Source organism: Diospyros lotus, chromosome 1, assembly GCF_014633365.1.
Source record: "Diospyros lotus cultivar Yz01 chromosome 1, ASM1463336v1, whole genome shotgun sequence".
NCBI classification, from domain to species: Eukaryota; Viridiplantae; Streptophyta; class Magnoliopsida; order Ericales; family Ebenaceae; genus Diospyros; species Diospyros lotus.
Window position 1 is genome coordinate 43,409,045 of NC_068338.1, and position 26,230 is coordinate 43,435,274.

Below are 26,230 nucleotides of genomic sequence, written 5' to 3' on the forward strand. Positions count from 1 at the left end.
GCCCACTTGGCTTGGGCCAAAACTTTTGGCCCAACTCAAAATGGTGTACGAGTATTTGGAGATTTTTCTCATAAAAATTATATACGAAACTTAGAATAATTGTAAATATTATTTTTAATATTTAAAAAAATAATAAATACTTATAAAGTTTAGTAACATGTTACAAATTTACTCATGTAATTAGTTAGTCTCGTTAAACACTATAAAATGATTAAATTATTCTTCTATATATAAAAGTCTTTTATTTTTTATATTTTTTTTCTTTTGTCTTTTACACAGTTACTTCTTTTATCACCAAACCAAACCTCCATTCATTGTCCATCGTTGTTGACTTTCTTTCACCATCCCCACTCATAGCCTAACTCAGTAAATATTTGTTGTCCCCTTCTCTATCTATATATTGTGGGTTCAACAAAATTTAGAGAAATTGTTGCAGAACTTAGGTGCATTTAAGTTTATTGACCCTAAAAGAATTTAGGCCGGATTTCGTTAAACCCAACCTTTGCTAACAAAAGTTTTTTCCCTCCCCGCCCCCAGACATAATCTAGTAATTAAGGACAAACACGTCTTGAAGATGGGTGGACTGTAGGATTGACAATGGTTCGATTTGATTTCGATTTTTACCAAAATCATAACCAAATCAAACTTAAATTACTAAAACCAAAACCAAACCATTACCCATTTGGTTTTAAAAATTTAAAACCATAACCAAATCATTTGATTTCGGTTTAACCATAATTTTTTTAGTTTAATCCATATCAACAAACAAAGACAAATATCATTCATAAAAATTTTTAATAATTTCACAATAAACAAAGATAAATTCTAATAAAGTTACCTTATTCTTGCATAAAGTTACAAAACTTATTGGATATAAAATTACATCTCCAAACCTACAATTGTTAAGATCAATAAATTAATATGTGAATAATTAAATTATAATTTAAGCTAAAAAAAATTAGCTACGAAAGTTAATACCTTCATCAACAACATTAATATATTCTTCATAAATTGATGCATATCCATCTGAAATGAATGAGCCAACTCCATCTAACAAAATTATAAATATAAAAAATAAATTAATATGAAGAGAGATGAGACAGAGAGCGAGAGGCAGCGAGGGTGAGAGAGATCGAGGGCGAGCGAGAGCAAGAGGGGCCGAGCCCTAGCGAGAGCAAGAGAGATGCAGATAGCGAGGGCGATTGGCGAGCTCGCGCGGAGAAGCAAGAGAAATGAGGCAGAAAAAGTGAGAAAGATTGAAGGCAAGCGAGAGTAAGGGCTGAGCCTTAGCAAAAGCAAGAGAGATCCAGCGAGGGTGAGCAAGAACAAGAGACATGTAGAGAGCAAGGGCGAGGGCGGGCGAACGAGCGAGAGGCAGCGAGGGTGAGAAAGAGTGAGAGTGAGGTTGAGAGAGGAAAGAGAAGAGAATGAGAGAAGGGTTTGCAAGCAAGGCAATTAGGCTGGGGTAGGCTAGCCTCATGTGGGCTGGGTTCAGGTGGGCGGGATTGTATATAATATATATTATATATACATATTATATTATATATATATATTCGGTTCGGTTCGATTACCCACCATTCGGTTCGGTTTCGGTTCGGGTTTTGATTTGGTTTTAGTGAAAATCATAACCAAACCATACCCATTGAAACAGTGTTCGGTTTTTCCCCGAACCAAACAATTACCCAGTCAAACAGTTTTTAACCGCGTTGACCAGTTTGATTTCGATTCGGTTTCCCACAATTTCGATTGTAATTGCCATCCCTAGTGGACTGTAACCACTATATAATCGGTGAAAGTCATGTTTTTGATCATTAGATGCTGAATTCCATGATTAACTTCATTTTCTCATATATAGAGCCGACGGAAAAAGACCCATAAGAAGAAGGATTTCCTTTTTGAAATTTTTTCCCTTCCCTTTTTTTCATCTCTCTCCTCGATTTGTGCGTTTCAAGTTATTTAAGTTTTAAATTGAGATTTTAAATTTTTACTAATATCTTATTATACTTTAATTATTTTTTTCTTTATCTTATGTCTCCCTCTATTTTAGGAATGCAACATCAACGCAGGTGGTGCAACAGCAACCAGTAGCGATCGTTATTGGTTTTCTTGTCCCTTTTAATCATTTTCTAAAATCAAAATTTTTATTATTATGAGGGTAAAGCTACTATTTTGTTATCTTGTATAGCTAGCACTTGACCAGTGACTAACATAATGATGCTTTTTACTATTTTTTAAAATATTAGAAGTATTCCTCACAATTACATCAAATCTCAATATTGGTATGTGTAATTTTTTTTTTTTCTCGTAATCATTGGGAGATTCCATCATGATCCGTTATGTATTTATTAAGACAATTGACATTTTCTCATATTTCTTGAGATAAATCACGAAAATATACACTGATTTTTTGAATTTGTCACAGAAGTGAAAAAAATAGCTCTGTAAAATATTAAGAAAGATTGATTGCCGCCTTGCTGGACTAGAAGAGGATTGTGGTCCTCACTCTTCCCCCTCAGTCTCAAAGGTCATCTCCAACGCGTGGATAAATTCTCACCAAGTTAAAATTTGAGAAGGAAATAGACGGAAATCATTTGGGACGAGGCTTTTATCTGTCCTGTCCCTCTCTAATTTTTCATTGAATTTCAAATAACTGGATAGAGTTGAGAGTGAAAAATTGATTTCTATTCCATTTGTTCCAACGACTCGCTGTTATATATCTGAAATTTGAAGAAGACATTGACGACGAGTAATAGCAACGATGGCGGCAAAGAACGAGCGTTGCAGGTAAAAATGACGGCAACCAGCAACGATGACCAGATCTAGTGTTGGCGACAAGTAGAACGTCGTCTTCTTTAAGGGTGTACACGATGCGATTTGGTCGGTCTAAACTATTTTCAATACGCCAAACTATTGGTACGATTTTTCAACCAAACCAGACGATGATCTAGTTTTGGTGAGACCAAACTACATAGCATTTGCGGTCTGATTTGGTGTGATTTAAAAATTTGGTACAATTGAGCGTTAAAAACATTAAAAATGTTAATTAAAAATGGTAAATAAATACACAAATATTGGTAAATAAAGACAATCAAAGATAAATAAATATGAGTAAAAAATAAAGATAAAACAATGTAATTCAACATACAACATTTCAATATTAAAAGCAGAAAATAACCTGTTTAACAATGAATTATGCATTTAACCTGTTTAGAAAATAAACAAATTATCAAATTAACCTGTTTAATAATGAATTATGCAATCAAATTAATCTGTTTTGGGGTGGCTTTTATAATAATATTTATATATATTTTATATTTTCTTGGGTGGTTTAATTTAAAATCGAACCGCCAACTGTACAAATCGCGCGATTTATATAGCGTCCAAACTATTTTCGACCACAAAAATAAAAAATCGACTAGTTCGATCTGGCCGATTTCCACAGTACATCGATTTTTTTGAACACCCCTAATCTTCTCCAACTAGAACGATACGCAAATCGAGGAAAGAAGCGTCTTCTTCAAGAATTTTTGTGAAATTGTTTGGGAAGTATTTTTGGGTATTTAGTTATTGATTTGTGTATTTAATTATTGATTTTGTGTATGTGTATAATTGATTATTTTGTGTATTTAATTATTAATTTTATTTATGTGTGTATCTAATTATTTTGTATATTTAGTTATTAATTTGTGTATTTAATTATTAATTTTGTGAATGTGTTAAAATTATAAATAAAGTAAAATAAATAGAATTTAAGTTTATAAAAAAAATAAATGATATAAAAAGTGAAATATTAAGAATAATATAGAGTGTGTGTTAGAGAACGCACAATTTTCAAAATAAATTAAAAATAGAGAGTAATTTATTTATAATATAATAAAGAACGAGATAAGGATATGGGTTGGAGATGGCCTAAGGTTATCTCTAACAAGTCTTCTTATTTCTCTCCTTATTATATTATAAATAATTTACTTCTTATTTTAATTTTATCTCGAAAATTATGTCTACTTTAATAACATTTCTTATTATCTTCTCTGTTAGACTTTATATTTTATTTCTTTATCAATAAATTTTAATTTTATTTCTTTTATCTTACATATATTTTTAACTATTATAAAATTTTACTATTTATTTTACAATTTAATAATAAACATTATGATATAAAATATTAATAATATTTAATATATTTTAAAATTAATTTACTATTTTTAAAAAACCATTATTTAACAAAATACAATTTAATAACAAAATTAAGATTTGTTGTTACTACCTTTTATTATTTTTAAACACTTAATACACAAAATAATCAAATATATATACATACAAATTAATCAGATACACATATACACATAAATAATAATCAAATACACATATATAAAATCAATAATCAAATATACAAATGTTAGCAAATAAACAATATACAATATCAATCATATAATACAAAAAAAATATATATATATACAAAATTAATCATAAACTACCAAGAAGACATTGAAGAAGACTTGTTGAGAAAGACACCGAAGAAGACTCACTAAGGAAGACACCGCTGCTTGTTGTTGTTGTTGCTGCTCGTGGCTAGATCTAGTGTGTGCTGCTGCATTTGCTACTGTCATCGTTGCCTTGAAATTCGTTTTCACTCTTCTCGTGTTTGGTTCTGAGTTTCAGTCAAGGTGGGAGAGAGATAACGAAAAGAATCAAATCATCAACATTAATGATGCATTTTAAAGTTGTCAAAAATTTAATGAGAAAAAATAGTGATAGCGAGCTCCGTCGGAGATAGTCTGAATACTCTCAACTAATATTTTATTTTTTGAAGTAATTAATCAATTATTTGATGAACAATAAATTAATTTATGTACTTTAATATAAAAAATTAAATAGTAATAATAATAACAACGAGATAACCATTTTTCCAACTTAATTAAATTAATGTGTATGAATATTTTGTTCGCAATCCGCCGCCGACCTTGATGCATCGGCCGGCAGCGAGGTGAAGGAGAGAATCACAGAAACGCAGGCCTCCGGCAGCATGTCAAATTCCCGAAATGGACAAATTAAGCAGTAACCAAACAGAGCTTGGAGATTAAAGTCTCTGACTCTTTGCTTTCTCGGCTGTTCTTGGATCTGTATATATGCGTGTAGTATCTGTATACGAGAAGACCAAGTTTGAAGTCTTTGTTCTTGCTTTTAGAAGACCCTGGCTTTGAATCTTTCCTAATTAATAAGCACGTGTTTGTAAATAATTTAACATCGGCGGCGGGCATGCCCAATGGGCGGGTTTTTAATTAATCTATGGTCTTACAAGAAATATAAAAATAATTATTTATTATTGAAGCTGATCCGATCCGACGATTCCCCCCTTTGAAATTCAATGGGCTTGACTGCTAATATTATGGGCCTTTGTTCAGCCGCGGATCTGAAGGACGGCTAATCCAATCACCATATATATAGTTATTAGTATCGGATAAATTATAAAGTTGATCGTGAAATTGCAAATAGGCCAAGTTAATAAATTATCTCAAAATACTTATGTATTAATTTTAATAGTTATTATAATAATTGTAAAATTAACATATAGATATTTTAGACAATTTATAAATTCGGCATTGTATTTGACTGCATAAATAATATCATTATCCTCGATTTACTTGTTTAACTAATAACAAATTGCTTAAACTTTAAAAGTAATTTAAGTATATTCTAAATAATTTTTATTTTAAATTTTGGTCAAAAAGAGTATAAAAAGACATGCATAAAAACATTTTGTTACCAAAAATATTACTTTTCTCCTTCAACACCGCCAAACAAGCTCCTGATCAGATCATCTTACACGAGTTTTCTTTTACGTACATTAGTAAAAAATAAAAAAATATAATAAAAAAGGAAAAAATCCTGGAACCGTCCTTCCCTTCACCCGGATTTCGGCCGCAGCTCAATGCCTTCAACAATAAAACCTCCCTTCAAATGGCCGCCCTTCACTTCCCTCAAACTCGTCTTCACTTCGTCGTCGCCCTCGCCACTGAAGAACTCTCCGAGCTCAATCTCCGTCCATCCGTCGTCTCTCTCGCGCGGCGCTTTCTCGTCTCCTCTCTCCACTCTCTGCCTCAGCATATGCATCCTGTTAGAGTAAAACAGGCTCTCCATCTGCAATTTGTTCTTGCTAGGGCGAGACAGGAAGGCGGTGCCGTAAGATTGAGAACTACCTGCTTGGATGGAGATCTCCGACGGTATCGAATCGAGTCCATAAGATGTTTCGGAGATTTTTACTATAAGGTACGCTCCGTAGTTCGTGTTCGGCGACAAAATTCGCGTTCTTATGCTGCTCTTGATCTCTATCCTGCTCGCTGTTATTAGCACGGCCACACTTTCAAACCTGTTTAAATTAATGCGATCGATTCTTAAATTGAAAACTACTTTATAAAAAATAAAATAAAATCTCTTGCTCTGCAGATCCGCTTGGATACAGTGATTGAAGAATGGAGAGATTGAGGAGGCAAGCTGACCTTGATTCAGGCATGGATTTCCAGCTCCAACTTGATGGCTCATTGCTCTGTGAAATTGAAAGCTCCCTGGCAGATAGCATATAATATTTCTTGCCGGATAGTTTGTCCAGTTTGACCATCTGTGTAATAAAATTAAAAGAACAAATACTATTAATTTATTATGCATATTATATAAACACAGTGGAACATGCATCAAATTTGCCAAGCAACAAATTTGTTGTTGATACGATAATATGAACCAACCTTGTTGCCGCCATCAATGAAAGCTGGGTTGCAGAGACGAAAAAACAGCTCCTTCTTGGAAGAGAACTCCATGGGAGTCACTGATGCTGCAACGATCTTCCGGTAATCGGGCGGCAGAAATCTCTCCCAGACCACGTCGGAATCCGCCGCCGATCGGAAGGCGGCGGACACCAGGGCCGACCTCGACGCATCGGGCGGCGAGGTGAGCGAGAGAATCGTAGAAACGCAGTCCTCCGGCAGCATGTCAAATTCCAGAAATGGAAAAATATATTGGCGTAACCAAACAGAGCTTGAAGATTCAGCCTAGGCCTCGCTTGTTCGTTCTTGGATGTTCTGCATATGGGTGGTAATATAGATAAAAAAAAGGCCGTGGACTCACTGCCAGACAACCAAGTTTGAAGTCTCCGCTCTTAGAGAAGCTTTCAGATAAGATATTAATTAGAAGTCTCCGCACTCAGAGAAAGCTTTCAGATAAAATATTAAAAAAAAAAACCCAAACTTCGAATATTCCTAATTACGCGCACGTGGTTTTAGTTTTTTATTGGATAACATACCTGAGGAATAAAGGCAGATTTACATAAACCTTTTTTCTTTTGCTAAATACATGACCATCTTATTGTGGTAGCAGAGATAAAATAACATACCATGGTATTTTTCTAAGTTAAAAATAATATAGAATCATTGTCACGTTATAAAAAACTCGAATATGTTACATATATGAATATTTAAGTGTGTCTTATATAAAATTTTTACTATAAATTAAGATAACGTAATTATTATGAATAAACTTTACGCGATTACTGGATAAATTAATGAAGGCTTATGGCATACCATGGTCCCTGCAGTGCTTTCGAGACAGTGAGTCAAAACCACCAAAGTTGGCCAATTCAAAGGTTAGTTTCTTTTAAATAAACAAGAGGCAAGAGCAGAGCAATAAACCGCGTCGTGCAACATATCACTCAATGATTATTTATTTATTAAATGTCAACTTTAAAAGATATTAAATGTTGTCCAATACTTGGTGTTCAAATGTCATCAGGATCCGGATTGAACTACTTAACTCTTAATTTTGTTTATTTAGTACTTATTTGATATAAGTTTTTTTAGTTGTTGGAAGCAAATACAATAAATTAAAGTATCTAGTTATTATCTTATAACTAATTTATTGAGGGAAAGTTTAGTTTAGTTTATTTTTTTAATATTCTCGTAATACTTTAAAAGAAACTTTTACCTTCCCTAAAAGTAAAAAAAAAAAAAAAACTCTTTAATAAACAACTTTTAAGATTATTATACCAAATGTTTTGTTAATTTTTTATAAATAAATATTTTAAAATATTTATAAGATTAAACTTAAATTCAAATTCCATTATAAGCCACACTAAAAAAAAATTCTTAATTGAATAATTTTTGTTTAAAATAAAGTGTAAAATAAGTTATTTTATCAAATTGACTATATTACTTTAAAAAATAGCTAAATAAACTTATATACTTTTAAATTAATTATTATGTTTTAAAAAATTAAATTAATTAATATTACTTTTAGTTCTAATATCACATTAATGTGATTTTAAGGCGTTTTAATTCAGTCCAAATTACTTAATCATGATACTTAGGGTTTTGGCGCCATTAGCGCTGGCACGCCCACCTTATCAGTTCATCACTCGCACGACAGAGCATGCGAAATCGCTCAGCTGCCTTCCCGCACAAACCTTCTCTCCACCCTAAATGGCAACAAATCAACAGCTCTTCAAACCCTCGATTCCCATTTCCCCTCCCTGCCTCGCTCACTCTTCCCCCTCTTCTCCATCTCCGTTCCCACCAAAACCCTCTAACAACTCCCACTTCTTTGGCGCCGCGGCTTCCCACATTCAGAGCCACCGTGTCTTCGTACCGGCTCTCACTCGGAGGCTCTTCCTTCCTTCAGTTTCCGGCCTCTGGGACGCCTTAACCGGCGGAAACTCCCCCCGGGATGCCGTAATCGCCGTCCGCCGCGGAATGATGCTTTTCCGACAGGTAGGGTCTAACTCGTTACGGTTTTTATTTCCTCTGTTTCCACCGTTGATAGAACGCAGTTCTATAAACTTTGAAGGACCAAAGGATTCCGTAGATTATTCTTTGTTGCGAAAAAGCTTAAGGAAACGTAGGCAATGCGTTTGGTTAATTTTCCCACTAGACTGCGTTAGGACGGGTGCACCTACATTTTGAGGCTGTTTGGCTTACCCTTTTTTTCAATAACTTTTAAGTTATTTAGCTTTTAAGTTAAAAGTTAGATAGTGTTTAAGTTAATAATGTGTTTGAATAGATATGATTTTAAGTTATCAATTATTAGTTATGTGTTTGGTTTGAAAGAATTGATAAGTTATCAAAATTTGATAAAAAGACTAAAATAGACATAGTGTTAAATAATGTAAAATTTTATCATTAAATATTGATAAATTATAGATAATTATTAAAAATATATTAATACAATATTATTATATGTATTATATATGTTATATATAACAATAATATATATTATTATGTATTATATATATACACATAACTGTTGATATATATATATATAATATACATACACGTAGTGGGCAGTGGGGACGGAGAAGATGAGGGTGGGGATGATGGCCGATGGGAAGTAGCCGGTGGGGGCGACGGCAACGACGATTATGGAGGAAGGGCGACGACGGTTTGTGGCGGTAATGGCAAAATAGAAGCAGCGGATTTGGATCTAGATACGGCGATGGCACGACCCACCAACATGAGGTTGCTTGCGGCTGCCCAGCTGGACGACGGTAAAGGCAGTTATGGAGGAGGGGTGACGGCGGCAATGGCAGAAGAGAGCTTCTAGAGAAGATGATGGGAGAAGAGAGCTTTTGGGGGAGAAGATGTAACGGTAATAGCAGGGACACGCGTGTAAATATGGAAAATATTTGAGGGTAAAATGGTATTTTTCGCGGTCAACTCTCCGGCATTTTTTGCCAAAACTGGGGGGCACCAGCTTCTGTCAAACGCGATTACAACAGCTTTAAACCTATATAACTTTTAAGCTACTAATTGTTACCAAACACTTAACCACAAAAAGCTATATAGCTTTAAAACTGCTTATGCAGCTTATAAGCGGTCAAACTGTTAAGCCAAACAACCTCTTTATGTAAAAAACAACAATATATCTGTGGGATCGACTACATGAATTCTAGACTTCTATGTATTTCTGTATTTTGTCATATATACACTTCATATCAAACTTTAACGTCTCTCCCAAAGTTTTCTTGGCTCTATCTCTACTTTTTTTTTTTTTACTAATTGTTCCATTTCATCAACTTTCCTCACAGGAGCGTCCCTTGGTCTTCTTCTCACATGACCAAACCATCTTAGTCTAGTCTCTCTCATTTTCTTCTCGATTGGCACTACTCATACCTTATTACGAATAACCTCATTTCTAATTTTATCTTTTCTTGTATGTCCGCACATTCATCTTAGCATCCTCATCTCCGCTACGCTTGTTTTTTGCTTATGTTGGTATTTGACTGCCCAACATTCTGAACTATACAACAAAATTGGTCTTATAGTTGTCTTATAGAATTTTTCTTTCAGTTTTAATGGGATTTTACCACCACATAAGACCACCGATGCATTTCTCCATTTTAGCCAACCTGCCTTAATTCTATGCGTGATATCCTCGTGAATTTCTCAATCTTTTTGAATCATTGATCCCAAATATCGAAAATTGTCTTTTCTTTGTATGATTTGGTATTCCAATTTTATTATAATATCCTCCACTCTTGCATTCTTACTAAATATACATTCCATATATTTTATTTTTCTTTTACTTAATTTAAATTGCTTAGATTCTAAATTGTTTCTCCACAACTCAAGCTTAGTGTTCACTCCCTCTTTTATTTCATCCACCAACACTATGTCATTTGCAAATAGCATACACCATGGCACCTCTGTCTGAATGTGTTTTGTGAGTTCATCCATTACTAAAGCAAATAAGTATGGATTTAGTGCAGAATCTTGATACAGTCCCATTGTAATTTTAAACGGTTCAGTATCCCTTCCGCATGTTCTGACCATTGTTTCTACACTGTAATACATGTCTTTAAGGGCTTGTATTTAGGCTATTTGGACTCATTTCTTCTCTAAAATCCTCTATAATACTTCTATAGGGACCCTATCATAGGCATTTTCTAGATCTATAAACACCATATAAAGGTCCTTCTAATGATCTTGATACCTTTCCATTAGGCGCCTCAGTAGGTATATAGTTTTCATTGTTGACCTACCAGACATGAAACCAAAATGATTTTTCGAGACGTCTGTTTCTTTTCTGAACCTCTGCTCTACTACTCTCTCCCAGAGTTTTATGGTATGACTCATTAACTTAATTGCTCTGTAATTTTCACAATTTTGAACATCTCATTTGTTTTTGTATATAGGAACCAAAGTACTCTTCCTCCACTTATTTGGCATCTTTTTGATTTAAGGATCGCGTTAAATAATTTCGTTAGCCAAGAGATACCCTCTTCTCCCATGCATTTCCATGCTTCTATTAGTATATTATCCAGTCCCATCGCCATATGATTTTTCATCTTTTTTAATGCTTGCTTTATTTCTTTTGAACTTATGTGTCGATAAAATATATAGCTCACGTTTCCTTTGAAGTGTCACGACCCTAAGATTTAGCTAAGGTCTAGGAAGGATTCAAGAGGGAAACGAAGAAGAATTGGAGGGAGATATACAGTAGAAAACAAAAGAAATGAGAGAGAATTAGGAAGAATGAGAGGGAGAAAGTAAAGAGGGAAAATATGAATTCACTATGTTATTTTAGCATACCTTTCTCTACATACTAGAGGCTATTTATAGGCTATTCAATAGTAAATGAAATCTGAGAAATAGTACCCATGTGCTCCTAACAACTCACAAAATACCTTCTACTAACTACTACAATCTTATTACAATAATACCCTTCTAACTACCCTTGAGTTGTGACATTCCCCTCCCCTTGAAAGGTTTCTTGTCCCCAAGAAACTTATTACAACAAAGCTATCATTTCTTTATCCAATGCCCATCTTCACCCATTGGTTTCTTCTTCTTTTTTCCTTCTTCTTATCTTGTTTTTCCCTTTTCTTTTGCTTTCTCTTTTCTTTCTCCTCAGCAGTAACAACATTATGTCTTGTTGCCACACCAATGGAAACACGAATAAGCAAAACAATAAGAGTTTTGGTCCCTTCAACAAGGAATCCCTTCCCTTTCTTCCTTTCATCTTGTTTCGCTTTATCTTTCTGCTTCCTCCATTGCTCCAAATCAGAAACATATTGCTAGAAGGTTTTAGTGTAATCAATATCATGCAAGCATCCTCTATTAACCTCTAACCAATCTTGAATTGCCCTCCATTGGTTATCCACTTCGATTAAGGCACAAGTTTTCTCCCAATCGACTGATTTCTCAATTGGAGTTACTTGGTCCATAATAAGTAATTCAACAACTCCTTCCATTCCTATTCTTTCAAGAGAAATAGATTTAAGATCTCCACAATCTAGGGCTGTTGTGGTCATTTCCATTCCAAGATCTTTGGCTCTCGGATTGCTAGCGAACATCTCAGCTTCATCTTCCATAGTTACCTCCTTTAACGGTGTCATATTGAGGGTTTTAGCCTCTGGATTCTCAGCACCAGTAGGGGTGCTTAAGATGCTGCTAACTGTTGGATTGCCATCCCCCAATTCCTCAATCCCTTCTTCCACTTCCTTTTCTTCCTCATCAGCTTCTTGCATCTCTAGATTAACAGCCTTAGAAGCTCCCTTGATAATATAGGTCTTGGTCCTTTCTCCAAACCGGTTACACAAGTCAATTACAAACTGAGGCCAGCTCAATTCTAGCCTTCCCCAGCTCCAATTCTAGAACCAAACGTATGCAACACCATCCAAATAAGCTGCAGTCATTTTCACTTTCTCCCCTTCCACTACTCGGTGTTGGTGGAACATCCGTTCGCATCGTCGGATCCACCATTGAGGTCTTTCTCTTTCAAATGGGGGAATGTCCATTTGTGACTCTGGAATGGTGGAGTGATTACTGCCAACCCTTTGGTCCCAATTATCCTCCTCTGCCTTAGCTTTGTACTCCGCCTCCCTTGAATCATGTGATCTCTGTTTATTCATTGGCGTCGTTAGAATGGGCGCCGCTGAAGCCCTGGGAGTGAATTCCCTGCTCAAGGCGTTCAAGTGCTGGCTGATCTGCTGGCAGAACCCCGCAATTTCCTCCCGGACCTCGCTAAAGGCTCGATCTAAATTGGCCATATAGCCATCCACTTCCTCCTTAATTCCCAACTCCAGCATTTCCATCCGATCCTCCACTTGGTCCTGATTCTGTTGCCTTCCCCTTTCAATTGCATCCGATCGGAACTCCATCTGGCTCACCCCGCGTTGCCTTCAACTTCGAACCTCAATTTACCACAATTCTTGGTCAACATCAACTCCTGGCTCTGCCTTCCAGATCCGTTTCCGATCCAAAACCCGCTGCGCCACTCGAATAACAATGTTTCTGTTGTGCAAATACTTTCGAAACTTGATTGAACCGGTTCGGCCTTCGGATTCACCTCACGAGATCCATTGCACATGCAATGGTTAGACTTGGAATCACACAATTGGAATCGCCAGTCTATTTCACCTTTAAAATTGCGACAACCACATACTGATCGGCTCTGCTTCAATTCGCCTTTGGCCTGCGTCCTTGCTTACCCAATCACTGACATCTACTTGAAATTCTCCTGAATTTTTGAATCGCCCACGGCTCTGCTTCAATCGCGCCTCAGCTTCGCCTTTCAAATCCGATTCACTTCTAATCGTCGTTTACTTTGCTCGGCTTCTCCATTCAAATTTGAGTTCAGTTCCGCCTTGCAACTAGTTGCTTTCTACCTCGATCGATGCAAATCAAATTCCCTAGCGGAGTTTCCACCCAATCACCATCCACTATCTCGCTTCTGAAGCAACTTCCGCTGGCTAACTCCTCTTCCTACCTGATTTGAGTTGGTCACTGAAAGCAGTTGCAATTGCTGTCGGCTTCGATCAGCTTCTCTTCGATGCCTTAATCTCCGTTTAAATCGTTGCTCGATCAATGCTTGTAGCAGTCTCCAGAGAATCGATTCTTTTTGTGGCCTGGCTGAATTAACTTCACGGAATTGCTACTCCGATGCACCTCAGTATTAGCCGATAATTTCTTTGCTCCGCTTTAGTTCGCCCTTCCGATAATCACCGTAGGGATTATGGCCAAGGTTAGCTTGGCTCTGCTTGGTGATAGAACTAGCCCTCGCCTTCAATTAGGAACCTCGTACAATTGGGACAAGAGAGGTCGGAAGTCACGGAGCTGCCCCGTTGCAGTCCTTTAAGGAATCAACTTGAATAGCACCTCTCGAGTTACCTGCTGCAATCATTTATTGTATTCTCCATCCCATTCTGAGCCTCAATTATCAGTCGAGAGCCACCCAGACATCGCCTCCAATAATCGCCTAATCCAGCGACTCGGAATTCACCAAGATTTGATTCACCTTCCTTGACTGATCAATACCTCCTAGATTTTCAAGTCGAGAGGCAATTTCTCCATTGGAATCGTTGGAACTAAATTGGCCTGGGTTCAATTCGTTCCCAGTTCTACAGCAATTGCCGATTGCTGGAGTTGTTTGCAACTGCCCGCGATTGCTACAGCTGCACGATTGTCTCGGCCTTGCTAAATCCAAATTCAACAGTATTACGCTTGCTTCAATCAACTGCACATGATCGTGTATGTTCGCAGTCACCGTCGAAATCGCCCTTCGAGTTCCGAACCAAGTTGATATGAATTTACCAAAATCACAGCCGAGGAAGGACCAGCTCTGATACCATTTGTCACGACCCTAAGATTTAGCTAGGGTCTATGAAGGATTTGGGAGGGAAATGGAGAAGAATTGGAGGGAGATATACAGAAAACAAAAGAAATGAGAGAGAATTAGGAAGAATGAGAGGGAGAAAGTAAGGAGGGAAAATATGAATTCACTATGTTATTTCAGCATACCTTTCTCTGCATACTAGAGGCTATTTATAGGCTATTCAATAGTAAATGAAATCTGGGAAATAGCACTCATGTGCTCCTAACAACTCACAAAATACCTCCTACTAACTACTATAACCTGATTACAATAATACCCTTCTAACTACCCTTAAGTTGTGACACGAAGTTACTAAGATGTCCTAACCTAACTCTTGTGTTCCCACCATCATTGAATAATTTTGAGAAATACTCATTCCATCTCTCCTTAATCGCTCCCTTATTCACTAATACATTTTGGTTTTCATCTTTTATGCATTTCACTTGGTTTAGATCCCTTGTTTTTCTTTCTTTTGCTTTAGCTAATTTATATATATCCTTTTATCCATCTTTTATATTAAGTCGTTTATATAGATTCTTATATTTTGACCTGGCTTCACTAACAGCTCTTTTTGCTGCATTTTTTGTTTCTTTATAATTTTTTAGGTTTTCTTCATCGTTGCACTAATATATAACCTTATAGCAAGTTTTCTTATTTTTAATTCTCAATTGTACCTCTTCATTCCACCACCAAGACTCTTTAAGGTTTGGGGCTCTATTATTTGTCTCTCCAAAGACTACTTTTGTCGTGCTTTTCAGGACAGTAGCCATTTCCCTCCACATTTGGTTTGTCTGTCTTTCTCCATTTCATTTCCTTCTACCCCTTAATTTTTCTTTGAGGATTAATTGTTTCTCCCATTTTAAATCCCACCACCTAATTCTTGTATTTTGTTTTATGTGATTTTTTCTCTTCTAATTTCTTGGACGTCGAGTCCCAAAAGTCTATGTTGAGTAGTCAAACACTCCCTTGGTATCACCTTACAATCCCTACAACATAACCAATCCTCTTGTCTCATGAGGAATTAATCTATTTAGGTATTTGATGTGGCATTTTTATATGTGATTAAGTGTTCGTTTTGTGTTTTGAACCTAGTATTGGTTATGATGGATATTGCATTGGCCATTAGGGTGAGTTTTTAGTTATGTTAGATATATTTTTGGGCTATTAATTATTTTTGTAGTTTGAATTCAGTAGTCAAAACTTTGATAACTTATTTGTTGTCTAAAACCGTAGGTCAAACCAAATCAAATGTAATTTTATGATTTTGTTGGCTACTAAAATTGGTTCGACATGCTTTGGAACCTATGTAACACCCTTTCTCCTGGACCACCCCAACACCTAGATGGCCCCAGATAGGGAGCGTTACATGGGGGTCTAGGAATACTAACATTCACAACCTAGCATGCACAAAAAGATATTAAGATAAATTACAACCTTACATACCATACACTCACATACAACCCATGCCATACGTGGAGTCTCTCACCCCTTTACAAAACATACATTTACAAAATATTACATTCACCTAAAAGAAGAGAGGATCTAAGATGCTACCTCCAAAACACTCCCAAAATCTTTTGTTGAGGGAGCCCTAGCACACATATGCCTACCCGACTACCTCACTTGGACCCGTGCCCGCTACATCCTTGCCGTTATCTAAAATGGTGAGGAATACAAAAGTGAGTCACAAAGTTTAACAAATAATACATAAAAGAAAAGCATAGTTGAAAATAGGGCACAAGTTTCTAAATAAAACTCTCTATTTTGCTATGTTTCGAAATATGATAAATGGGTTTCGAAATCTCCATCCTTAAACGATTAACTACTCACCCACTCAATGCAAAATGCCATGCGACATGCATACAAAAGCTCATAACACATACATGGCCCCCCAGTCCACATTATAATCATAATACTCACCGGGCTCGTGATTAAAAACTTGCATCTAAAGAAAACTGTAAAACTCTGGGACCATTGGTCTTATCACATCTGTGGCTATAGCCAAAATATATATATATATACTCTCACCCACGATCGTCACCAACGGACACGCCCCCCAGTCGTCACTGAATGAGCGTAAACCCCAGTCCGGCTAATGCTTACTGGTTTTGGGGGATATCCCGGCGAACATTCTCCATGCCGCGCACATCAATGCTCATGCAATGCAACATTTTAGTGGCCACATTCGAATGTACATGAAACCAAATACTACATGCTCACACAAGTCATGTCAATGATGCACAAATACCACACTTTCCAAGTCATGCTAGGATAAGGTTAAACATTCAGAAAATTAAGGACATTTACATTCCATCTTCATGGCCATGCTCTCTTTAAAATTTCGTTAGAAAACTTGGAAGATTTAGAACTATAAGAACATGTACCCTAGCATTGATTCAACACGTATTTGGTCATTTTGGGCAATATATGACAAGAATCCACAAACACAAGGCATGGGAGAAGACCAATTCCCCACCATGCTTAGTTCAAAGAACACACCATTCCTTGGGATTTGTGGGGGAATACAAGCCCCACCTTGGCTCACAATAACATGCACAAGACTTAGAACCACCAAGTTTAAGAATTTACCAAGACAAGCCAAAAATCCTACTCTACCCAAGACTTGGTTTTCTCCCAAAACCATCACTAATATTGAACTCCCATAGCATACAACGTTCACAAGCTCCCAATTCCTCATCTCAAACCCTAGATTAAAAGTTTAAATCAACAACCCCAAGCTTCCCCAAACCAAACCCAAGAGGGGAATAGATATCTATAGATGAGAGGGAAAAGGAAGAACTTGCCTTTATTTACTTCTTCAGTTGATGATTGGATGAGATTTGGCTTGAAGAGATTTAGAAGATGGAGGAGGAAGAGACCCACGAGAAGGCTTCTCCAATTGCTTCTCTTTTTCCCCCTTTAATTCCCTTAATTTACTTAGATAATTCTCCACCACAAGTTATGCTCACACCCCTTTTAGCTATACATGCTTTACACCCAAACCCCACTTAACTTAGCTTCTAGAAGGTCTTCCCCTTAACCCTTAAGTTTTGACTTTTGCCTTCACCACCTTCATGCTTCTAGAAGCCTTCTTCCATAGCTCTCACAAGCCATCCGAGAATGCCACTTCTCCCATTCTCCTTTAGCCACGTTTCTTGACTTTTCAACTCTTCTCATACTTGATTTTTCCACACTTCTCCTTATTGCTTGACTTAGACTTTTCCACATCTCCCATTCCACTCTTTAGCTTAGACCTTTCCACTAAGCTTTCAATCCACTTCACTTGAATTTCTAACTATACTTTGACTAACTCAAGATTTATTACTTCCCATTTTTTCCCAAATAATTTATATAAATTTGTAGAAAGTAAATTAAACAAGAGATCTACATATCCGGCTTTTCAGATAAAATTATCGGTTTCCTAGGCAACCCGTCACTAACTCCCGATACCTGCCATTAATTAAATTAGGCGTCTTAGACCGAATGTTTTGATAATTAAATAGCCAAAGAAAAATCGGGACGTTACAATTTCTCCCACTCTTTAAGAATTTGGTCCCCCAAATTCATACATGGTGACTTGAACAGATGGAGATAGCTTCGCCTCATTTCTTCCTCTAATTCCCATGTGGCTTCTTTCGGGCTATGCTGATGCCATAGAACTTTCATATATGGGATAACTCGATTCCTCAACACCTTCTCTTTGTGATACAAGATGCAACTAGGGGATTCCTCGTAGGACATGTCTTCTTTAAGCTCTAGGGACTGGAAATCAATTATGTGATGGGGATCGGGAATATACTTTTGTAACATAGAGACATGAAATACATTATGCACATTAGCTAACTGCGGGGGCAAAGCTAGTCAATACGCCAAAGGTCCAATACGCTCCAAGATCTCGAAAGGACCTACACAGCACGGACTAAGCTTCCCTGACACTCCAAATCTCCGAATTCCTCTCATTGGCATGACCTTCAAAAATACATGATCTCCACTAGAGAATTCCAAATCATGTCGTCGATGATCCGCGTAACTCTTTTGCTTGTCTTGCGCCACTTTCATCTTAGCTTTTATTTCCCGAATTTTCCTCGTAGTTTGCTCCACTATTTCCAGCCCAATGGACGCTTTGTCCCCTACTTCTTCCCAACAAAGTAGAGACTGACAAGGTTGTCCATAAAGCGCTTCATATGGTGCCATGCCTATGCTGGAATAATAACTGTTATTGTATGCAAACTCCACTAGTGGCAAGTGGTCATCCCAGCTACCATGAAAATCTAGGACACATGCTCTTAACATATCTTCTAAGGTACGAATGATACGCTCTGTCTGACTATCTATCTAAGGATGAAATGCCGTACTAAACTTTAACTTGGTCCCCAAAGCGGTCTGTAGCGCACCCCAAAAATGCGAAGTGAATCTAGGGTCACGGCCCAATACAATGCTGGCAAGCACTCCATGTAATCTAACAATCTCCTCTATGTAAATTTGAGCCAAGCAGTGTAGAGGGTATGTCTTCTTAACAGGCATAAAATGAGTTGTCTTAGTTAACCTGTCAACAACTACCCATATGGTATCATGCCCCTTAGAAGTCCTCAGCAATCCGGTCACAAAATCCATAGAAATATCGTCTCACTTCCATACAAGAATGGGTAATGACTGAATCAGTCTGGCGGGTCGTTGATGCTCTGCTTTCACCTGCTGGAATACTAAGCATTTAGAAAGAAATTCGACTATATCTCTCTTCATGCCAAGCCACCAAAACAAACGGCGCAAATTTTGGTACATCTTGGTTGCACCTAGGTGGACGGTGTAACACTATGAGCCTCTGACAGAATCTCTTGCTTAAGCTCTTTGTCATCTAGAACACAAGTACGGTTATGAAATAACAGTAGTCCATCTCCCCGCTGGCTATATCCCATAGGGGAAAAATCTACTACTCGTTCCAAAACCTTTGCCAACTCTTCGTCATTAGGCTACTGGACTCGAATCCACTTTATCAAACCTGACTGTATTCCCAAATAGGCATAATACATCCCTGGGATCTCTTCATCTGCTATAATAGTCAAGTCATCCAACCGCTCTAACTACTGCCACTCCTGTACCATCATCATAGCTATAGAAGCTCATTTTCGGCTCAAAGTATCTGCTACCACATTTGCTTTTCCAGGATGATATAAGATTTCACAATTGAAATCCTTAAAGAACTCAATCCATCGGTGCTGTCTCATATTCAATTCTTTTTGGGAAAACAGATATTTGAGACTCTTATGATCCGTATATATTTCTATTTTCTCTCCATATAAATAATGTCTCCATATCTTCAAAGCAAAAACTACAACCGCTCTAGATCATGAGTTGGATAATTTATCTCATGTTTCTTCAGTTGCCTGGAGGCATAGACAACCACACCGCTTTCTTGCATCAGTACACACCCCGGGCCTGTGTATGAAGCATCACTATAGATAATAAACTTCTCCCCACTCTTAGGAATAGCTAATACCGGGGTGGTAGTTAACTTCTTCTTCAACTCTTCAAATGCAATTTCACAATCGTCAGTCCAGTTAAATCGGGCATCTCTACGAGTCAATTTCGTCATAGGAGAAGACAATTTAGCAAAGCTCTCAATGAACCTCCTATAATAACCAGCCAATCTCAAGAAACTCTGAATTTCAGTCACTGTAGTCTGCCTGGGCCAATCCACAATAGCTTTAATCTTCTTAGGATCCATTGCTATGCCATCACCTGAAACGATATGACCCAAGAACCCTATCTGTTGAAGCCAAAATTCACATTTACTAAACTTTACAAACAACTGCTCCTCTCTAAGCTTATGTAGCACCATAGATAAATGTATAACATGATCCTTAGGACTAGGAGAGTACACCAGAATGTCATCTATAAAGACAATTACAAACCAGTCTAAGTACTCCTGAAATACCCGATTCATTAAGTCCATAAACACCGCAGGGGCATTCGTCGAAAATGCCACATGGTTTTTGCTCTCTGGACATGCATAGCATATTGGCAGAATTTTTCTTCGAAAATGCATACTTCTGCTCTCTGGACATGCATGATCGAATTGTACCACATGTCAATCAATTGATGGTTTTTCATTCTTTTTCTTTAATATCATATGATTTCTTTTCTTCAATGGCGATATCTAAACCTTGCTGAAAGAGGGCATCTAGAACCTTGAATTGCCACATGCCGAAATGACCCAAACCGTCAAACACCTCCACTGCAATTCTTGTATTCGCCAAATTTCTTGCCCAAGTGGACGAAGAAGCAGCTCCTGATATGGATTGTTCTAAACTCTTTTCGCTTGCCATTTCTGTCTTTTTTGCCATCTTCTATATTCAATAGTTATCAAAGCGGAACAATTCAAGAAAATCTTTTCTGATGTTGAAGATCAGACACAACTGCAACCACAGAGCATCCTAAAAAACCTTGGGCTCTGATACCAATTGTTGGGAAAATTGAGCAATTTTCCCCAAAAATCAAACACCGTAAATAATACACGGCAACAACTATTGAATATAAAAATAAATAGAACATCAGAAATTAACGAGGTTCGACCAATTTGGCCTACGTCCTTGGACACTACCAAAAACATTTCACTAATATTCAATGAGAGAAATGCAAAGAGAGAGAGAGAAATACAATTGTGAAATTATGGGATGATTTTTCCAAAGGGGGGTGAGCCCTTTTTATTTAAAATGTGCACCCTCACAACCCACTCAATGAGCGATGTGGGATTGGGAGAGCTGCCACGAAGACTACAAATTTATCATATGGTCTTTAAGCTTTTCAAATCGAACCAAACTGGATTGTGCAAAGTTTGCTTGAACACAGTAATATCAATGAAGAGAATAATTATCCAATGAAATTGGAAACACCAGTTTTAAGAGTTTTGAAAAAAATTAATTTAGAAAACAAAATAAAATAAAGAAAATAAAAACAGAAAAATCCCAACCAGATGGGCCCATTGTAAATTGTTTTTCTTTTTATTTTTATTTTCGTAGGATAACTGATTATTGAAAGAATTGAAAGAACTATAATTCCTAAGCTAGACAATTTGGGCTCAATTTCTTAATGATAAATTTCATAACATGTTCATCAAATGATTTCTCTCAAATTTGAATTTTTCTGATTTTAATTTCAAAAAATAAATATTTGAAGCTATAACTGTTGCCCATACGTATTCACATTCTTGGTTCCCATCTTAAGATTCTAGCTACATTGTCCTATTGATATGTTTAGTTCTTTGATGTCCTTTATGCATATACACAATTGAAGGGTGATGTTTCTGGGTCCTTGGAGGAGTTCGATAGGGCAATCAAGCTTGACCCTCGTCAGAAGGCATGTAAGTCCCTCGTATTCTAGCTCAGCAACCATTTTTAATGAATCATACCAAGGGTTCTTGAAATCAATGGGTCAATGGTGATAGCTGGCTCATATTGAAGGTTAAAGTTATTAGATGCAAGAATTTTTAATGCGTTCTTCCTATGTTTGGGTCTTCAGTAGATATTACCCCATCTTGTACTCAAAACTAGCAAGAGTGGCCTTGAACTGCAGAGCAGTCATTGTAATTGTATTATTTTAAAATTAAATGTGTTTTTGAATTATAAAATCTACAGTTCTCTTCTTTTTTAAATGCATTAATAACTTGTCACCATGAAGATAAAGGGTTAGGAGAACTTGGAGAGGTTTTATGTTTTATTATATATACAAATGTTTGTAACACTTGTATACTTTCGATATTCACTTGGAAGTGACCATACATAGAAATGTGTTTGTTTGGTGTAACTTTGGGCTTAACATCATATGTAGAATTTGTTCAATCCATACAACAAAATTCTTAGCATTTGTTCTTTGGGCTTTTTCAACCATAAAGGGCTTGAATCTCCTTAGAGAGAACAGAACTTCTACAATTCAGTCTGATTGTTCTTCACAATTCTTATTAAATTTTGATTTTTATTCACAATTTTACCAACAACAATAATCAATACAAGAAAACAAATGTATTGTCCTACTGGCGAGGGGGAAAAAAGTCCAAATGGGGGGAGACAGGAAAGGAGATTAAGGATAGGTACTCCATTCTATAGGAAGTGTACAGTGCACAGAAATTATTCTTTCATTTTTAATCCCTTTTGTGCTGTTGGACTTCTTTTTGCTCTTGGATGCAAAAAGTTCCCCACAAAACATGATTATCAATTAAGAAGAGTTTTAACTTTTTTTTCCTTTTTCTGCAGACCAAATTCAGAATGATTATATCATTCTTTTTTCTATGATTTTACTTTACTTTTTACAAGAATGGATTTTATAGTTATGATTCCTTGGATGAAAATTCTGTGAAGGTAAGCAGAGCATTTGCTTTCGTAATAATGCAATTCTTGTATAATTGGATAATCAGATCTCTGGCAGAGGGGACTATCACTCTATTATCTTGATAGGTATTATCTCATTTCTAGCCTTATTTTGATTGTTTTTTCTTTGTTTAAGATAAATGCAAGGTGATTGAAACAGTAATTTTCTAGGTTTAAGGAAGGAGCAGAACAATTTCGGTTAGATGTTGCACAAAATCCAAATGATACAGAAGAGTCAATATGGTGCTTTCTCTGTGAAGCTCAAATTTATGGAGTTGATGAGGCAAGGAGACGATTTCTTGAGGTAAATCATCATTTATTATTTCAGAAGGTAACATTATTGATTTGTGAAACAGATACTTTTAAAGCTAGGTAGTGAAACTTCAGTCCCTAATGGATGTAATTTGCCAGATGCATACTCAAGAATTCAAATTTATAAATTCGTGGGAAATAGTTCTCTTTCATTTCGTGAAAGGATCAATTCAATTATTTTAACTGCTTGCTAAATAATGCAGGTAGGCAGAGATCCACGACCTGTGATGCGGGAAGCTTATGACATGTTTAAAGACGGTGGTGATCCAGAAAAGGTTTGAATTGATCCCTTGTCCTGGACATTTCTAGTGAAATTTGAAATTACTTGAGTGGATTGTGAGATTAATAGTTCTGTGTGTGCGCGTGCATGTGTCTCTCTTCCTCTTGACAATAGAGTGTATGTATAGAATCCATGCTGGTGATCTGCTGGCACATGTCCTGATCCGTGTTTGACACCCCCTTGATATTTGGTATATCACTATTGAGTTGGACAATATCATCCTAGTAGTTGACACCCCGGTCAGCTTCTCAATAAATAGATAATCCAGAAATAAGGTAGGCAGACAATATGATTTAGTTGAGAGGGGGGAGAAAGTAAAACAGCAGCGATATTCCCAATTACAACACATAGCTAATGTTGAGAGGGAGAAGAAAAGTAAAATGGCAGCTACACTCCAAATTACGCTGTAGTTAGAAGGCAATTTTATTAAATTCAAGTTCTCCCCCTTCTTTATGATATTACACTTGCGTTACTCAAAATGCACAGATAGAACATGTACCAGAAATTTTTCTATGCCATAAGCTCTCCATTATCTCGTGTTTTACTCCTGTAAGGGGGATTTTCTCTTCCAGGTGGTAGAAAGTAGTAGGGTCTTGGCAAGAAGGTTTTTAATTCACTTCAGTATCCAATTCCTTATATACAATTGTGTAACATATGCACTTAGTTCCAAACGTTCCATTTGATTTTAGCAATGTATTTTCTCTGTGTAGCTTGCTGCCGAATTTTCAAGAGGCCGCGATAACGAATACTTTTATGCCGCTTTATATGCGGGGCTCTATTACGAATCAGAGGTTTGTTTGTCAATTCGTAAACTTAATCCTTGTATCTTTGGGACTCTGAAAATGTTGTCCGGAGCTTGAACAGTATTGAACCGAAACCCGTTAGAATTCATCTTATGTTCTGGTTAAAACTGGGCACTAGAAATTCTGTTTAGCTTAACAATTACTTGCTTGTCAACCGTGTTAATTCTGCCTCATGATTTCTTCGATGCAGCAAAAACCAGACTCAGCCAAAGTTCACATACTGGCCGCCGCTCAGTCTCCTTATGGTCTAAGGTTTGGCACGTGGTATCCCATACATCATCTAAACCACCTTAATTTATCCCAGCATACAGTTGATTTCCAACTAAAGATGATAAGAATAGTCTTAAATAACATTATTTGAAATTTCTTTATTCAAGCACAATCTTATAGAACGTCTCATGACCAACAGGTCGGATGATTACATGGCTTCTCTAGCCAAGGTTCACTGTCTCTTCCGAAATTGGACGACCCTTAATTAGTTAACCAATCTGGTTCAACCCTGGTGAGTCCCTCCCCCACCCCAACCCCAACCCCAACCCCAACCCTCTTTGTTTTTTTTTTTTCCAACCAATATTTAGATGAATATAACATGGCATGTTTAGGGTTATGCCGGCTAGCGTAGCCATCTCACAGTAAAGTGATTTATTTTTGCTATATATATATATATTGTATTTAATATATGTTTCGTACGCACTCGGAATCACAAACGTTTTTAATATTTTTTTATGTTGCGAGTTGAGTTGGGGCAAGTAAGCATCAGGTACCAAATTTATGCCAGATGCTTGCGATTAATATGGTGGTTAGTATTGATTATTAATTTATTACTATATGAACGGTTGCCCACATGGCAACCATCGGGATCAATCATTTGTTCTTTTTAGCATATTCTAAGTCTCCCATCGCATGAGTTTGGGATATTCTGTAACCGATTCGATCACCTTGTATGATATCAATTATTATTATTAACTCCAAGTGGATGTTTCCGTGCATTGACCGAATTACCCCTCCGTTGTATTTTTAGATTAAAGGTAGCTCACCTCTTATTACGTGGCTTGGCTTGTTGGTTTGCCTTTCAAATCTATCTATCTATCTATCAAAGTCAAAGAAACTCAAAAAGAAATTGAAGCTTCCAAGCTAACAACACTTTTAAGTTAAGAACTGCTTTTTTTATTTAAAATGTTGTATTTTCATACAGAACATTGTCTTTGATCAATATTTATTAATTAAAAAAACTAAGAACTAAAAACCGATAAAACAAAAGACAAGAAGTGAATATTAATTGAACTTTTACCTACTCAAAAGTAGAAACCCACACGTGGAACCTACAGCGGCAAAGTATAAATTAAATAAATGTTATGGCTGCAGTTTAGACATTTTGGGTCCCCTTAGCTCCTCTCATTTTAGAGAAAAAGGTAAGTAATGACGTGTCAAGTCTATAAACCGGAAAGACATGAGTGAGATGTCTCTAATTAGACGTTTTATTTTTATTTTAAAATTTATTAAAAGTTATCTACTGTTTCAAATTATCAAAATTTGATTAAGGGTAAACACATCTTAATTTTATTAATTACTAAAATATTATAAAATATAATTTAGTTATTATTAAAATATTACTAAAATATTTGCATGCAGGATACTTTACCGGACGTCATAGACTAATCTTACTTATGTTTCACGAATGTCATTGACTGATTGGCGCAAACAGATTGCCACCTCTACCATCTTGTCCAGGTGTCAACATCAGACGGTGACTCAAACAGAAACTCAATGAGCCTCCCGGGCACGTTTTCGCCTTCGCCAACCCTGTCGAGCCATATGCGTACAGACTAGACTAA

The 26,230-nt window shown here is 36.5% G+C and overlaps 2 protein-coding genes across 9 annotated transcripts; one reads left to right on the plus strand and one right to left on the minus strand.

Moving 5' to 3' along the window:
• Positions 1–5,740: 5,740 nt before the first annotated feature.
• LOC127810275 (F-box protein VBF-like) lies at positions 5,741–7,119 on the minus strand. Its single transcript, XM_052349659.1, has 3 exons — positions 6,744–7,119; positions 6,501–6,619; positions 5,741–6,370 (listed from the first exon to the last, which is right to left on the minus strand). The coding sequence occupies exons 1-3, from the start codon at positions 6,984–6,986 to the stop codon at positions 5,908–5,910; spliced, it is 825 nt and encodes a 274-aa protein (XP_052205619.1). The 5' UTR covers positions 6,987–7,119; the 3' UTR covers positions 5,741–5,907.
• Positions 7,120–8,369: 1,250 nt separating this feature from the next.
• On the plus strand, positions 8,370–26,225 carry LOC127797247 (uncharacterized). 8 transcript variants are annotated; one of them, XM_052329985.1, is made up of 9 exons: positions 8,370–8,756; positions 21,895–21,997; positions 23,048–23,087; positions 23,172–23,304; positions 23,516–23,587; positions 24,303–24,383; positions 24,586–24,659; positions 24,805–24,897; positions 26,101–26,225. In XM_052329985.1, the coding sequence occupies exons 1-8, from the start codon at positions 8,469–8,471 to the stop codon at positions 24,872–24,874; spliced, it is 861 nt and encodes a 286-aa protein (XP_052185945.1). In that variant the 5' UTR covers positions 8,370–8,468; the 3' UTR covers positions 24,875–24,897; positions 26,101–26,225. The 8 variants fall into 8 exon arrangements, with proteins under 8 accessions (XP_052185945.1, XP_052185967.1, XP_052185937.1 ...); XM_052330007.1 differs by having other exon boundaries at positions 24,586–24,647; XM_052329977.1 differs by having other exon boundaries at positions 26,028–26,174.
• The last annotated feature ends 5 nt before the right edge of the window (positions 26,226–26,230 follow it).

Excerpts from the sequence above, each read along its gene's own strand:
- LOC127810275 (XM_052349659.1), bottom strand. The coding sequence starts at position 6,986 with ATGCTGCCGGAGGACTGCGTTTCTACGATTCTCTCGCTCACCTCGCCG. Across the intron at positions 6,620-6,743 it reads TCATTGATGGCGGCAACAAG|ATGGTCAAACTGGACAAACT; the intron begins GTTGGTTCATAT and ends TTTATTACACAG. Across the intron at positions 6,371-6,500 it reads AAATCCATGCCTGAATCAAG|GTTTGAAAGTGTGGCCGTGC; the intron begins GTCAGCTTGCCT and ends TAATTTAAACAG.
- LOC127797247 (XM_052329985.1), top strand. The coding sequence starts at position 8,469 with ATGGCAACAAATCAACAGCTCTTCAAACCCTCGATTCCCATTTCCCCT. Across the intron at positions 23,305-23,515 it reads CAAGGAGACGATTTCTTGAG|GTAGGCAGAGATCCACGACC; the intron begins GTAAATCATCAT and ends TAAATAATGCAG. Across the intron at positions 24,384-24,585 it reads GGCTCTATTACGAATCAGAG|CAAAAACCAGACTCAGCCAA; the intron begins GTTTGTTTGTCA and ends TCTTCGATGCAG.